Source organism: Alternaria arborescens (assembly GCF_004154835.1).
Source record: "Alternaria arborescens strain FERA 675 chromosome Unknown contig_35, whole genome shotgun sequence".
In the NCBI taxonomy this organism is placed as follows: Eukaryota; Fungi; Ascomycota; class Dothideomycetes; order Pleosporales; family Pleosporaceae; genus Alternaria; species Alternaria arborescens.
Genome location: NW_021167890.1, coordinates 102,557 through 114,824, shown reverse-complemented (window position 1 = coordinate 114,824; position 12,268 = coordinate 102,557). Strand labels below are relative to the sequence as shown.

At 48.4% G+C, this 12,268-nt stretch overlaps 5 protein-coding genes across 5 annotated transcripts; 2 read left to right on the top strand and 3 right to left on the bottom strand.

The window, feature by feature from the left end:
• Positions 1–50: 50 nt before the first annotated feature.
• AA0111_g10427 (hypothetical protein) lies at positions 51–1,010 on the bottom strand (the record flags this gene model as incomplete). The annotated part of the gene is made up of 1 exon (XM_028644175.1): positions 51–1,010. One exon carries the CDS (start codon positions 1,008–1,010, stop codon positions 51–53), a length of 960 nt encoding a protein of 319 aa, XP_028501962.1.
• A 1,135-nt stretch (positions 1,011–2,145) lies between these two features.
• On the top strand, positions 2,146–4,353 carry AA0111_g10426 (hypothetical protein; the record flags this gene model as incomplete). Its single annotated transcript, XM_028644174.1, has 1 exon — positions 2,146–4,353. The coding sequence occupies one exon, from the start codon at positions 2,146–2,148 to the stop codon at positions 4,351–4,353; it is 2,208 nt and encodes a 735-aa protein (XP_028501980.1).
• Positions 4,354–5,188: 835 nt separating this feature from the next.
• On the top strand, positions 5,189–6,011 carry AA0111_g10425 (hypothetical protein; the record flags this gene model as incomplete). The annotated part of the gene is made up of 2 exons (XM_028644173.1): positions 5,189–5,433; positions 5,534–6,011. The coding sequence occupies 2 exons, from the start codon at positions 5,189–5,191 to the stop codon at positions 6,009–6,011; spliced, it is 723 nt and encodes a 240-aa protein (XP_028501956.1).
• Positions 6,012–6,286: 275 nt separating this feature from the next.
• Positions 6,287–7,336, bottom strand: AA0111_g10424 (hypothetical protein; the record flags this gene model as incomplete). The annotated part of the gene is made up of 1 exon (XM_028644172.1): positions 6,287–7,336. The coding sequence occupies one exon, from the start codon at positions 7,334–7,336 to the stop codon at positions 6,287–6,289; it is 1,050 nt and encodes a 349-aa protein (XP_028501955.1).
• Positions 7,337–11,701: 4,365 nt separating this feature from the next.
• On the bottom strand, positions 11,702–12,094 carry AA0111_g10423 (hypothetical protein; the record flags this gene model as incomplete). Its single annotated transcript, XM_028644171.1, has 2 exons — positions 11,702–11,743; positions 11,867–12,094. 2 exons carry the CDS (start codon positions 12,092–12,094, stop codon positions 11,702–11,704), a joined length of 270 nt encoding a protein of 89 aa, XP_028501961.1.
• Positions 12,095–12,268: the final 174 nt, after the last annotated feature.

Sequence of the window (12,268 nt, the reverse complement as noted above, 5' to 3'; positions counted from 1 at the left end):
ATGTATTCACCACTTAGCCATACTGTTTCATCTCTCTCCAGCAGGAAGACTCAAAGCTTCGGCGCGCTCCCTTCCTTCTCTATCTTGAATACCTTGTCAGGATTCAAGACCCCCTTCGGATCCAACGCACTCTTGATACTTCTCATCATAGTCACACCATCATCCCCTACCTCTTCCGCCAACGCTTCCCTCAACTTAAGCCCAATGCCATGCTCTCCTGTGACTGTTCCTTCTAAGCTTAGCGCCAGCCTGGCTATCTCCATGATCGCACTCATCGCAACGTCGTAGTGTTCCTGTGGACAAACGATGCTAGAGTGAACATTGCCATCACCGATGTGACCCACGTTGGCACAGAACCAAGATGCTTGATGGGCAGCTGAAGCCTGGGCGATAAGCTCCTGCGTTCCAGCGACGAGGCTTGCAAGGTTGGATATTGGCACTGCGCAGTCACTATGCAAGAAGATATCTTTGGAGTTCTTCTTCATGGCGAGAAGAGCTGTGCCCATGCATTTGCGCGCTCCCCAGATGATATCCATCTCATCTTCTTGTTGTGTGATCTCGACACTAGAGGCGCCTTGCGCTTGACACAGCTCTTTCATCGTTGAAATTTGCTCTTGTACGATGTGCCTTGATGGACCTGCAACCTTGAAGAATAGTGTTGGCACCTCTCTGAATGTCCGTTGTGGTGCCAGCCCTGAGACATTGACACTTTGCATCGTTGGTCCGTCGGCCAACTCCAGCGCTTCAAGTCGATGACCTAATTTCTGCAGGGAGACAACGACCCGAATGCCTTCTTGAAATGTACTGAAGTTTGCTAGTCCGACGTAAAGGTTCCGCGGCAGGGGCGAGAGACGCAGCACAACTTCCGTCACCAGCGCAAGCGTACCTTCTGATCCGATAAGAAGATGCGTGAGGTCATATCCAGCGGACGACTTCCGGGGTCGGTTATGCGTTTTTACGATGCTGCCGGAGGGAAGTACGCAAGTGAGAGATATGACGTTCTCTTTCATAGTGCCGTAGTGGTAGGCGTTCGTTCCGGAGCAAGACATTGCTATCTTCTTTTCGGTTAACGAATCTTCTAGCTCATCCCGGTGAATTCATAGAAGAAGATAGCGTATCAAACAACGACACTAGAACATACCATGCCTCCTATCTTGGCTCCCGGCGCAGGATCAACAGGAAAGAATAATCCTTTGTCTTTCAAACTCTCATTCAATTCCACCCATCCTAAGCCAGGCTGTACAACAACATCCAAATCATCTTCATGGACTGCGATGATGCTCTTCATGCGCTCGAAGCTTATACACACCCCTCCCTTGGTAGCAGCAAGCGCGCCGCCGAAGCTCGTACCGCCGGAAAAGGGTGTCACGGCTATGCATTTATCATTGCATGCTTTTAGAATGACTGACGTTTCATGCGTAGTATGAGGGAAAAAGACGACTAAAGGCGTGTGTTCTGGGGGCGCGGGCGACCAGTTAGTATTGGCTTTATTGTCCCGAATGGTAGGGTCGAGTGTATGCTCGATGTTGTGTCGAGTTGCTTCTGAGAGCAGACTGTCGATATTGGCGAGACTATGATTGTAGGTATACATCGCGATAATATTGAAGACAGAATTTGGTCAGATGGGCGATGCGCGAATGTAACGGTGTTACCGAGGCGGAATCATGGGTTCGGAATACATTCCGCCCACGGCGACCGCTCATCGCAGCAGGTTCGTACAAGAAGCCTTGCAGATGGTAATTAAGCCATACTCACAACGGCGACATATTTCAAGTTGATTGGGTACACTGCGAGCAGATGATGTCATAGTAGGAAAGGAGTTTTGGTGGCAAAAGTGGCTTTTGGCCCCCACGGTTAGTCACCCAGGCAGCCGAATAATCTCGTCCCCGTTCGAAGGACGAACTTCTGGCTTCAGACACCCATCATCTGACCACCAGTTCGCAAGCCACATCATCGCTTATTCGCTACACATCGCCTATTGCCTTCTCGTTGGGCGAGTCACAGTGAAGGGTGCGACTTTTAACGATGGCTTGGACAAAACACGTTTCCTTGCGCCGCGTTCTCCCTCCGTCTCAGCCTTACTACTGATGCGCTTCACCGAGTCTTTTGTCACTACATCGTCGCACTTGTGCAGTCTACGGCATCATGGCTGCGCCTGACTGGTCAACGCAGAGCATATTGAAAAAGACTTTCGTTCGACCATTTCAGCTACAGAAGTTAAGGCGCAGGAGCACCGCGCCCACTAGCCCACCGGCAACACCCGACCAGGATGACCCACTGGGAGCGCTACCCCTACTACAGTATGCCTCCCTAGATCCAACGAAGAAATGTGTCAGGCTTCTAGAGATCTTGCCAGCACCAGATTATGAGCCTATACAGGCAACATTATCTCTTTCCGACCTGGACTACAACCCTGCCTTTATCGCGCTTTCCTACACGTGGGACCCAAAAGATGGTGAGAAGAAATATATTAACATCCAAGGATCCAGGTTTCCTGTGGGGATGGGTTTGTGGAACTTCATACAGCAGTACCGTAGGAAGCAGTATCTCCGACAGTGTTGTGAGAAAGATCCACCGGCAGCCCTACCCTTATGGATTGATGCCATAGCGATTGACCAAGATAACATACCGGAACGCAACCACCAAGTTTCGCTTATGCGGGATGTATACACTGGAGCGAAGTCTGTTATCGTATGGCTCGGCCTTCCCCGGGGATCTGAAGAGTTGGCTTTCATGCTTGCGCGCCATCCAGATCTACTCAGAGTCGAAGAGTTCCATACTGCTCTGGCAGATGTGCTCAATAAGCCCTATTGGAGTCGGGTCTGGGTCGTTCAGGAGTTCGTTTTGGCGCAATCTGTCGACATTTGGTGTGGCGACCTCCAGGTAGATGCTGCGACTGTCGAAACCATCTGGCGCAATGGCCTCACATCAACGCCAGTGGCCTCCCCGACAAACCTGATCTATACAAGTCGTGGCTACAAACTGTTTAAACACCGGAAGGACTTTAAACGCACGAAGCACTACAGAAGAGAGGTACTGGGTCGCCGTAACAGCAAGACTTTGAAATCGACGTTTCGCCTGCGCGATCTCCTACAAGACTTTGCAACCTCGGAAAGCTCTGTAGTGTATGACAGGGTCTACGGATTTCTGGGAGTTGCATCTACTGGTCGCGGGGAGAAGATTGTGCCGGATTACAACAAACAACCCGTTGAGCTTCTGGTCGATGTTCTTCGCAACCAATGTCACGAAGATGCTAGAAGAGGAGATTCGGATGACTATCGTTTCCTGGCCTTTCTCATGCAAGCGTTATCTGTCTCACGCGAGACTCTCGCACAGCACATCCTGAACCTGTGTCCAGATCTCCAGCCACATCTCTATGTCCTGGCTGCCACACCCTGCATCACAGCATCCATTTCGTTCGTCAGTGCGATCACTGATATTGGTGAATTTGTAGATCATGACGAGGCTTTCCAGCCCGGATCTTGGAAGGCGGGAGGCTGGACAACGATCAGATCGAACATGCACCCAAGATCCTTCTCACCCCAAGATATCCAGGATCTTGGGGAATATGTCCTCAGAGAAGGGACGCCACAATTACTCAGCTTCGCCGACCCTCATGTAGCGTATGGTAACCCTGGTCCAACGGAGAAAGTGCGACAAGCGATGATCGAAGCTTCCGCGGATCGGGTGATCGACGGTCTCTCCCGAGCAGTTGAGGAGCCAGGGCGGGCGGCCACTACCAGTCCACGGCCTGGCGATGGTGGTAATAAAGTCGTACGCAATATCATCTCTCGAAGTATAACAGATGACGCTGCGGCACTATACATGAATGCTAGGACTAAGCTGGCTCGGCGAAACACCGACCAACGACACGCACGCTACACATCCTTTGTAGGCACAAACGGCATCACTGGACTTGCTTGCGGAGGTGGCCCTGGATCATATGAGATAGGACCAAATGACTGGATCTGCGTGTTCTCCGGCGTTACCGACACGAACAACGCCTTCATCCTCCGCTTCGATTCTGAGGGGAAATGGCTGATATCTGGCTTCGCGGTCATACTTTTACCAGAGCTGCGCACGCCTTCGGTGCTGCGGACAGGTACTGGGGCCACGACGACGAGCAATTTCAGCACGAGCGCGCTGAGTCGGAAGCAGACATTGCGCGACGATATGGTCATGTGCTTTCATTGCCATTTGAGCGATCTCATCGAGCTGCAGCGCTGTCAGTTGTTGAGTGATGTTCAAATGAGCTTTTTGATGGAGCAGACTTTGAAGGGCGAAGCGGAAGGAAAGACTCATCGGTGTAATCAAGGCACCAGTGATCACGTCATCCTGGAGTTTGGCTTGTAACGATTGAGGGCACCTCAATTGGAAATGAGACTATGTATCAGACACATGTATGACGATATTGGATGGCTGCACTCGGCCAGGCTGCGGCTGTGTCGAATGCATGGCACGCATAATGGCAGCTATGTCATGTACCACAGCCAGCGGGTCGCTTCAACAAGCTACTAGGCTGTGAGAGCAATCTGCGTTACTACTGATGTGTGCCGTTATCAACACGTGTGGGGAATCTACTTTATTTGTGTTCACACATGCTCGCAGTCGTGCAGCTCTCGTGTACTACATCACTCAGCTTTGGAAAGATAGTCGTCATGCCTGACTTAACTCCCTAGCTTGAGCGCGGGAAACACAGCTAACTTCGTGCATGCGCGAAAGTTATTGCCGGAATTTATCGTATTACGGCAACAACGAGCGCGGAAGAGATAGCTGCGCCAGTTGGGATCCTCAGCCTTGTCTGTCGGTGCGTAGACTCAGCCTTGAGCATGACGCTCACTCGAGGCTATGCCACCAGTACCAGCCTGCATTGATAAGCCAGTTCATTAAAAATAGACCGCATGTGGTTAAGCAGTCTTACTGTTACACCATATCCAACATTCTTGTTCGAGGTCGATCTGCTATTGGGTTGTTTCACCTAACTTTGATCGCTACTAAGCGCGTAACGATCGACGCCTTCCTAAATCACATTTCTGTTGTTCCTCCGACTCTCCAACTCTAAGGTCAGCCTTCTTGTTCCTCTTTCTCGAACCTCCCCATCTATTACATATCTTGAATTTGATAAGACCGTCCAAGAAATCGATCATCCCTCTGCGTAATCAGGGTTTCCGCAACTCGGTTCTCCGTGATGGCAGATTGTATCAGTGGGCTCACGCTCGCGCGAGAAAACAGAACGAGTTGCGATGAAGTCAAGAAAATATGTGCATATGCCACATGCCAGGATACCAAAGGGGGTCACTGTTATGGCCTAGACAGCAACGTTGGTCAACCTGCAGGCTACCAGAACACCTCTTATGCCAGCAATTGCGAAGATCGAAACTGTCCTTTAGCGTGGGAACATGGATATCCACTTGTATGGGATGGTGCCCCAGCGTAAGTTCTACCCGCTGGTTACGAAACCTGGACCGAAAGCACTAGGACAGTGGCTGCTGGAGAATTTACGAAGCTTGAGATGTACTGAAAAGGTCGATAGATGTTGTGCAGACCCCGATATGGTGATAGTCTGTGATCCCGACTGTACCTGCAATGACCTGACGACACTGACCGCAACATTGCCGCCGCTTACGACAACAACACCGTTTCCTACATCAACCACGTTGTCAAGCTCATTTCCTGAAGTGACGAGCTCGTCAGTGACTAGCATAATGTTGACTCCTGGTTCTCTTCTTCCAACGCCGGGAACGAGCCCAACGGCAGCCCCAACGAGTGGCCTGACTACAGGGGCCAAAGCAGGCATAGGCGTCGGCGCAGCTGTAGGCGGAGCAGTAATCTTTGGTCTTATCTTCTGGCTTGCCTGGGTCCTTCGCAAAAGACGCAAAGAGACGGCTAAGCTTTCTCCAGGAATGGACACAGGGGAGCCTGAGTGGAGGGATCACACTCATGGCACCCATGAGTCTAGTCAAGGGGCTGGCAATGGTCTTGGAGAGCCTTTGAGAATGACAGGCAGATAGAGGCCAGTCGGTAGGGATGTATCCATGCAAGCCAATTTCACATGCTAATATCGGTAGTGGCGTACACCAGTAAACCAAAACGCGCCGTCTTAATAGCTGTTTTGGTACAGTTCTAGGAAATAGAATCAGGATACACTAGCACGATCGGATGAGTGAAAAAGGTGGCCCTATTGACCTGGAGTAGTATATATAGTCTGAGGAAGTTCAAACCAAGAGAAGCAGATTTTTCGTTATAAACACCTTTTCACTGGATCAAATGTATGCTTCACACCGTCTCACCTTTTCTCTTCCGCCTCTTCCGAACATCCCCTTCTGTACAAAGAATCCAACTCCCTCTCATACGTCCTAGCCATATCAACTTTCTTTACACTTCCCTTCGCGGTTCTCAAAAAGGGTTCATGAACCAGAAGTACCATGTTTCTCTGCACCCTCGCGTAGACCGGCGAGCTTCCATTGACTTCTTCAATCTTCCCCCATAGCGCATCATCCACTACCCCACCATCTTCCAATCTCAACACAAGCGCCGCTTTCGGTCTGCGCGTACCTACCAGCAGCGCCTCAGCCACCTCCGGGAACCCTGCAATGCGCTGCTCTGCCACGGTAGGATAGAACTTTTCGTTCGTAAGGAAGACTAGAAGATCGTCTGCGCGACCGTAGTGTTTATATAATGTGGTGTCGGAGGGATGCTGGATAAAGAGATCGCCGAGTCGCTTCTCGCTGCTGTCTGGGTAGAGTTTAAACCAGGATTGGACGTAGCCATCCCAATCTTTCCCATTGTTGCGCTTCATGATGGCTTCGAAGACGGTGTGACCTGATTCCGAGGTGTAGACAGGGTCGAAGTGGATGTTAAATGCGGGGTGGAAGGCGTAATACTCCCATTTTCCATCTGAAAAGTCTTCTTTCTTTTCCTGTTCTTGGTCTGTGGGGTTGGTGTTGTAGTCGATACTGCGTGGGCGGATAAGCGGCCACAGACCCAGTTCCGTAGATGCAATCGCGTTGAGGAGTTTCATCTTGTGTGAGATTGCGTCACCGGCTTCACGGGCTATGCTGCCCCCGCCGTAGCACAAACCATGTGCACGCTGGCTCAACCTGTGCAGTTTCTCAGGGTGTCCGAATACATTTTCGACGCAGGGTGGTACCATCACTACCATGTCTACTACCCTTTCGACTTTTTCTTTCGCCGCATCACTGTTTGCAACATGCCTCTGTTGAGCCGCATATAGCACGTCTAGACCTGAGAGAGTGGCATCTACAGCTCCCTCTGGCGTCGTGTATGCGGGTGGATAGATGGGCGTCACGCCGACGAGAAGAGGTAACAATATCATGAGTGTGACGCCGCTAGCATGAAATGGAGGTAAGGCGGCGAATACTCGGGTTCCTCGACTCGCATTATATAAATCATCGTCTGAACGTCTGAAACCACGAGTGGCGCGTAGACGGGTGGTGCGTGAAAAGCTGCTTACCCAATCGTGTGTATAAGGAATTGGTTTGGGAAACCCGGTTGTGCCAGACGTATCTATTTTCTGTTGTTGGTTGTGACTTCTCTCCAATGAGCACTTTTGTTTGGGGACGGAAATTGGAAAGGAAGAGGGTCAGGCCGACTTACGCAAACACAACATCTCCTCATCTTTGCACTCCTCGAACGTCTTCGCAAACGGATACTCATCCACGCTTCTGGCGAAACATTGTTCAATACTTGGTATGCGATAGCTTTTCATTTCTTTCTTCTCCAAAATCTCGCTCACGATGGGTAGTGGCGTCTCGGGAGTTAGCATAGCTTTCGCATCCACGGCTTCGACTAATTTCAATAGAGCTTCAATGCCATATCGTGGCGACGGGAAAAGCATCTTTCAGTACTTGTCAGCGCCAGCCACACGAACCCATTTGTTTCTTCATCTGGAAATCTTGAATAAGAGAACACGACTTACTTTGTACCCAGTGACTATACTCGCGAGGCACAGTACCGCATATCGGATGTCGTTTGGTCCAATGTATACCAACGTTTCCTTTCTATTCTTCTTGCCTTCCTCCCGCCTCTCTACATTTTCGTCGATCCACCAAGCTAAAGTATTGACGGCATTTGCAACATCCAAATATGTGAATTCGCGGTAGCCTTCTGAGATGTCGTTTGGGTTGCGCGGGAACCCAGCATAAGTCATATCTGGGTACTGTGACGCTAGCAAGCGAAGAATGTTTGGAAGCGTGGTAAAATGAAATTCGGGCCAAGGAGCGGGGCGGGCCGCCATGATTGATACTCTTCGCAGTGGAAACAGGTGTGGGTGATGGACTGTCAAAAGAGGAATGAAGTCGCTGGTATCGACTGAAAAGTCGAGAGTAAACGGACTTTGGACATAAGAGCAATATATGAACACAATCTACTAATCACTGGCGTGATTGTCATATCAAATTGTAGCATACATCGCGCTAAGTATTGGGGTCCGTGCGAAGTAGATACGTACGTAGCCGTCTGTCAGACTTGTAACTTCTTGCACACCTACTTCCACCATTGACCCAATATTTGAAATCTAGTAGCAGAGGAATAAGTACTTGAACATATCAGTAATAGTCAGGTAATTGCATGTTAATGCTGCACTCGCGAGGAAAAGTCATGCAATGGAAGAGTATTGTGAATGCAAGGGGGTACGTAAGCTGGAGATATTATACTTGGTGGTTGATTCACACTATCATACTTTCGGTATGTAGCAGTGGAGTCAAAAACTAAGCACTAACCATGTGGTGCTCGGAACAAGTGGAATGATGATACATATCAACTATACAGAATGTGGGGCAGAACACAAGCTTTGCTACCCATGCGTTACCCCTCAACTGCTGTTTCCAACCCGCCGGAAAGGTCCCGGTACGCACCGAACAACTGTCGCAGTTGATGTTACTGCACTGTGTTCTCGTCGCGCGTCTTCTTCTCTGCTTGATAACGACATCTTCGAATTCGGCACCGATGTGAATTGCGCTGAGGCTGGTATATCTACCTGCGGCTACATCGTGTCTCAAGATCTTTTGATACCCTTCCACTCCACATCTCTTTATTATAATAAGCTAATGTTTCACGTAGCGCGTTTATGCTTAACATTACTCGTTGTACTAAGCCGCCGAAGTCAAAAAGCCATCGTAAAGTGATAGAGATGACCATCATCACAGGTGTAGAAAGGGATACAGCGCCAAATGTGCCAATTGGTCACCACGTGTAAACCGCATTAACATATTAATCTATGAGCACGCACATCTTTACAAAAATTATTCTCGTTGCAGCATTTCTGCTGCAGGCAGCAAGCGCTATCAACATAATCATTCACAACCAACAGTATGGACTTGATTATGCTTTCGGCCCATTCTACGAGCAGCAGGCCTTTCTTTTACCTCAGACTCCCTTCTCTATTCTTATCCTACAGCGTGGTAAACTCCGTTTTCAAGCAAAGACTACTAAGCTAGGATTACACATCCGCGGATCTCTTTGCCCTAATTAGTACTATAGCTAGGTTAGACAACACTGCTTTAGGTATTGAGGAAGTTGAAACATTGTTGATGCTATGCTACTAGATGATAGGTGGGTTGTCTGGAACGTAAGTCGTTCGTTTGAAACGACAGATACTTCAGCTCTGACTGCAGCGAGTTTATGGTTGTTTGGCTGGAAAGTGACATTGCTTGCTCGGTTTCTACAGTGCGTTGAGCTAAGATCTTGATGATATAGAAGGCTGTGGATGATCTGTGATACATATAGATACGAGGATTGACTACTATACTCGACTGACGCATGGTCCAGGAAACCTCTGCGATCGCTCACTTGGTGCCAAAAGAGAATTCTCAATTTCTGCGAACTTTTGAACTTAGTCCTACTCGCTGGCCATCACATTTATGTCTCACAAGTCCACAGGCCGGGCTTTACGATTGTGCACCTGGAATGAACAACACTGACATTGAGCAAGGGACATGTCCTTTTCTTACCTCCTACTACTAGACGCTTCATGTCTAATTTCACGATTAAAACAGCCCAGCGCCACGTTACGAGACACTCAGAGACCGACATGAGGTCTAGTGTCGTTTAAAAACCCGTCATTGCACTTTGCTTCGCTCCAGGTCCACACCCACCAAAACAATATCCTCATTCATGTTGTAGTTAATCTCAGCTAAGCTGTTAGACTTATTGCTTCGGCACGCCTTGATCCACACATGTCCGACGACGTATAGGCAAACCTGGAATGGCTCGACAGTGACACTATACTCGCGAGAGCTCTCCCGATACTTATTGAATGAGGAGGTAGTAGTTGCTATCGATTGATAATTGAGACTGATACTCCTACAGAAACTACAAATGCTACATTATGCCTGGATACTAATGCCAGCTAAATGATTCGTTTCGATTGCATCTATCTGGAAAACACCATCCTTCCTTCCTGATGGATGACTCGTTGTATGTTCCTGTATACCTACTGTCTAAGTAGATCTCTTAACTTGACGCATACTGGCGAGCGCGAGTCTAGACGCTGCATGTAATACACAAACACTATCAACCAGCAATAGTATCCAGAAGCGATATTCCGCAGGACCCTTCGGTCATTATCCTCGTTCCTAGTGAACAACTTCTTGTCTTGCTTTCCAAGGTTAGTGGGCTTTTTTTAACTACCTAGGTAAGAACCATGCACTTTGTCCATGAGGTTTACGTACTCTGCATACTAAAAAAATTCCATACAGCTATACAGCCATTTTATGTGTTCGAAACAACCTTCTCGAATTATGCAAGGCTTAAGTATATATCGGCGGGGATGCCATGGGAGCATTCGCGGATTCAGGCGAAGCGCAAGCAATCTGGGGTTGTGTGACAACGTCCAAGTGTTCGGCTAGCGATCAGTAGAACGGTCAAGTATATGAGGGTCTAATGCCTGTACGTTAGCTCTATTTTGATGTCGATATTGGGCAAAGTAAACGCAGCCTGTTCTTCGCCCTTTGTTCACTGGCCGATTGATAACACTTTGGCGTCTTTCTTTTTGTCAAGACCGATACTTTATAAAAATCGATCCTTTGATCAATAATTGCTTGTTTCTTACTAAACTTGTACAGTTTGTATTTAGTAACAGCAACACAGGGTGCGAGTAGATTAATGTGTAGCGGAAAGTGTAGATGACGAAACATATAGGGAAGAGCTAGAACAAGAAAGATTTTATCTTAGCACTAGAAAAGTGTGATCTACGAGCGGCATAACACGAGCAACGGTATTGGCAGCTTCTGGCTCCGCTGTATAGGAAGACTTGTTATACGGCGAACCGACAGGCTCATGTTACTGGCCCCACTCTTGGAATGATCTATACCTAATAGCTAGATGTTTGAACTACATTTATAGTCAATATCCTACTTTCTACAGTCCCTTCAACTGACCGAAGTAGCAAAAAAACAGGCTCTATGATTGCTTGAGAGAAGAATTAACATTGCTCGCCTAGCGTGCAAAGTGTGCCAAGCTATGCGCCTTCATAGTTGTTGATGAACCGAAAGTAATGAACAATACGTGTTACATGTGAATGCGAGAACTGCAAATAAACGCAAGATAGTGACATGTTGAATATCCATTAAGCTGTACAAGTATCTTATCCTACAATCTCCGACCTTGCCTCCTCCTCCGTCCCCTTCTGTCTCCGTTTCCTGAGAATCCCTACACGGGTTGGCAAAACCAGAAATGCAGATCAGAGGCCACAGTTGAGTAGTTGCACATTGATCAAAACGCCCTGTTACAAATGCATATTAGTATTGGTTGGGCAAAGTGAACCAAGCACTGAGCCAGCTCGCATGATCGGAAGTGGAAGAGGGATAAGCAGTGTAGGGTCGAGCGTAGGAAAGAAACAACTTACTTCTGCAGCCTGGGTGTTGCAGCAAGTCACCGAGCCATCACAAGCGCCACCAGGCACCTGAACACTGCAGGTCAGGAGACCGAGCAATCCGTTGTTGCAGCACACTTGTTTGTTGTTTCCACCGCTGCATTGGTTTACGTTTACGTTGTTCGTGGGCGCAATGCTTGTAGGCACTGCCGAAACAGCCATAGCCATGGAGAGGATAGAAACGATGATGGACTGCCTCATCTTGAAAAGTTGGGAATGGGAAACAAGAATTTTGTGGATTTGGGAAAAGATGATAAGAATGAATGGGCAAGTGAAGTGTGCTTGGTAACTGTATGCTTTTTTGCGTTGTTGCTGATGGTGAGTGGACAAGTATGAATGGTGGTAGGTTCTTATATCTTCGTTGTTAGAAGCATA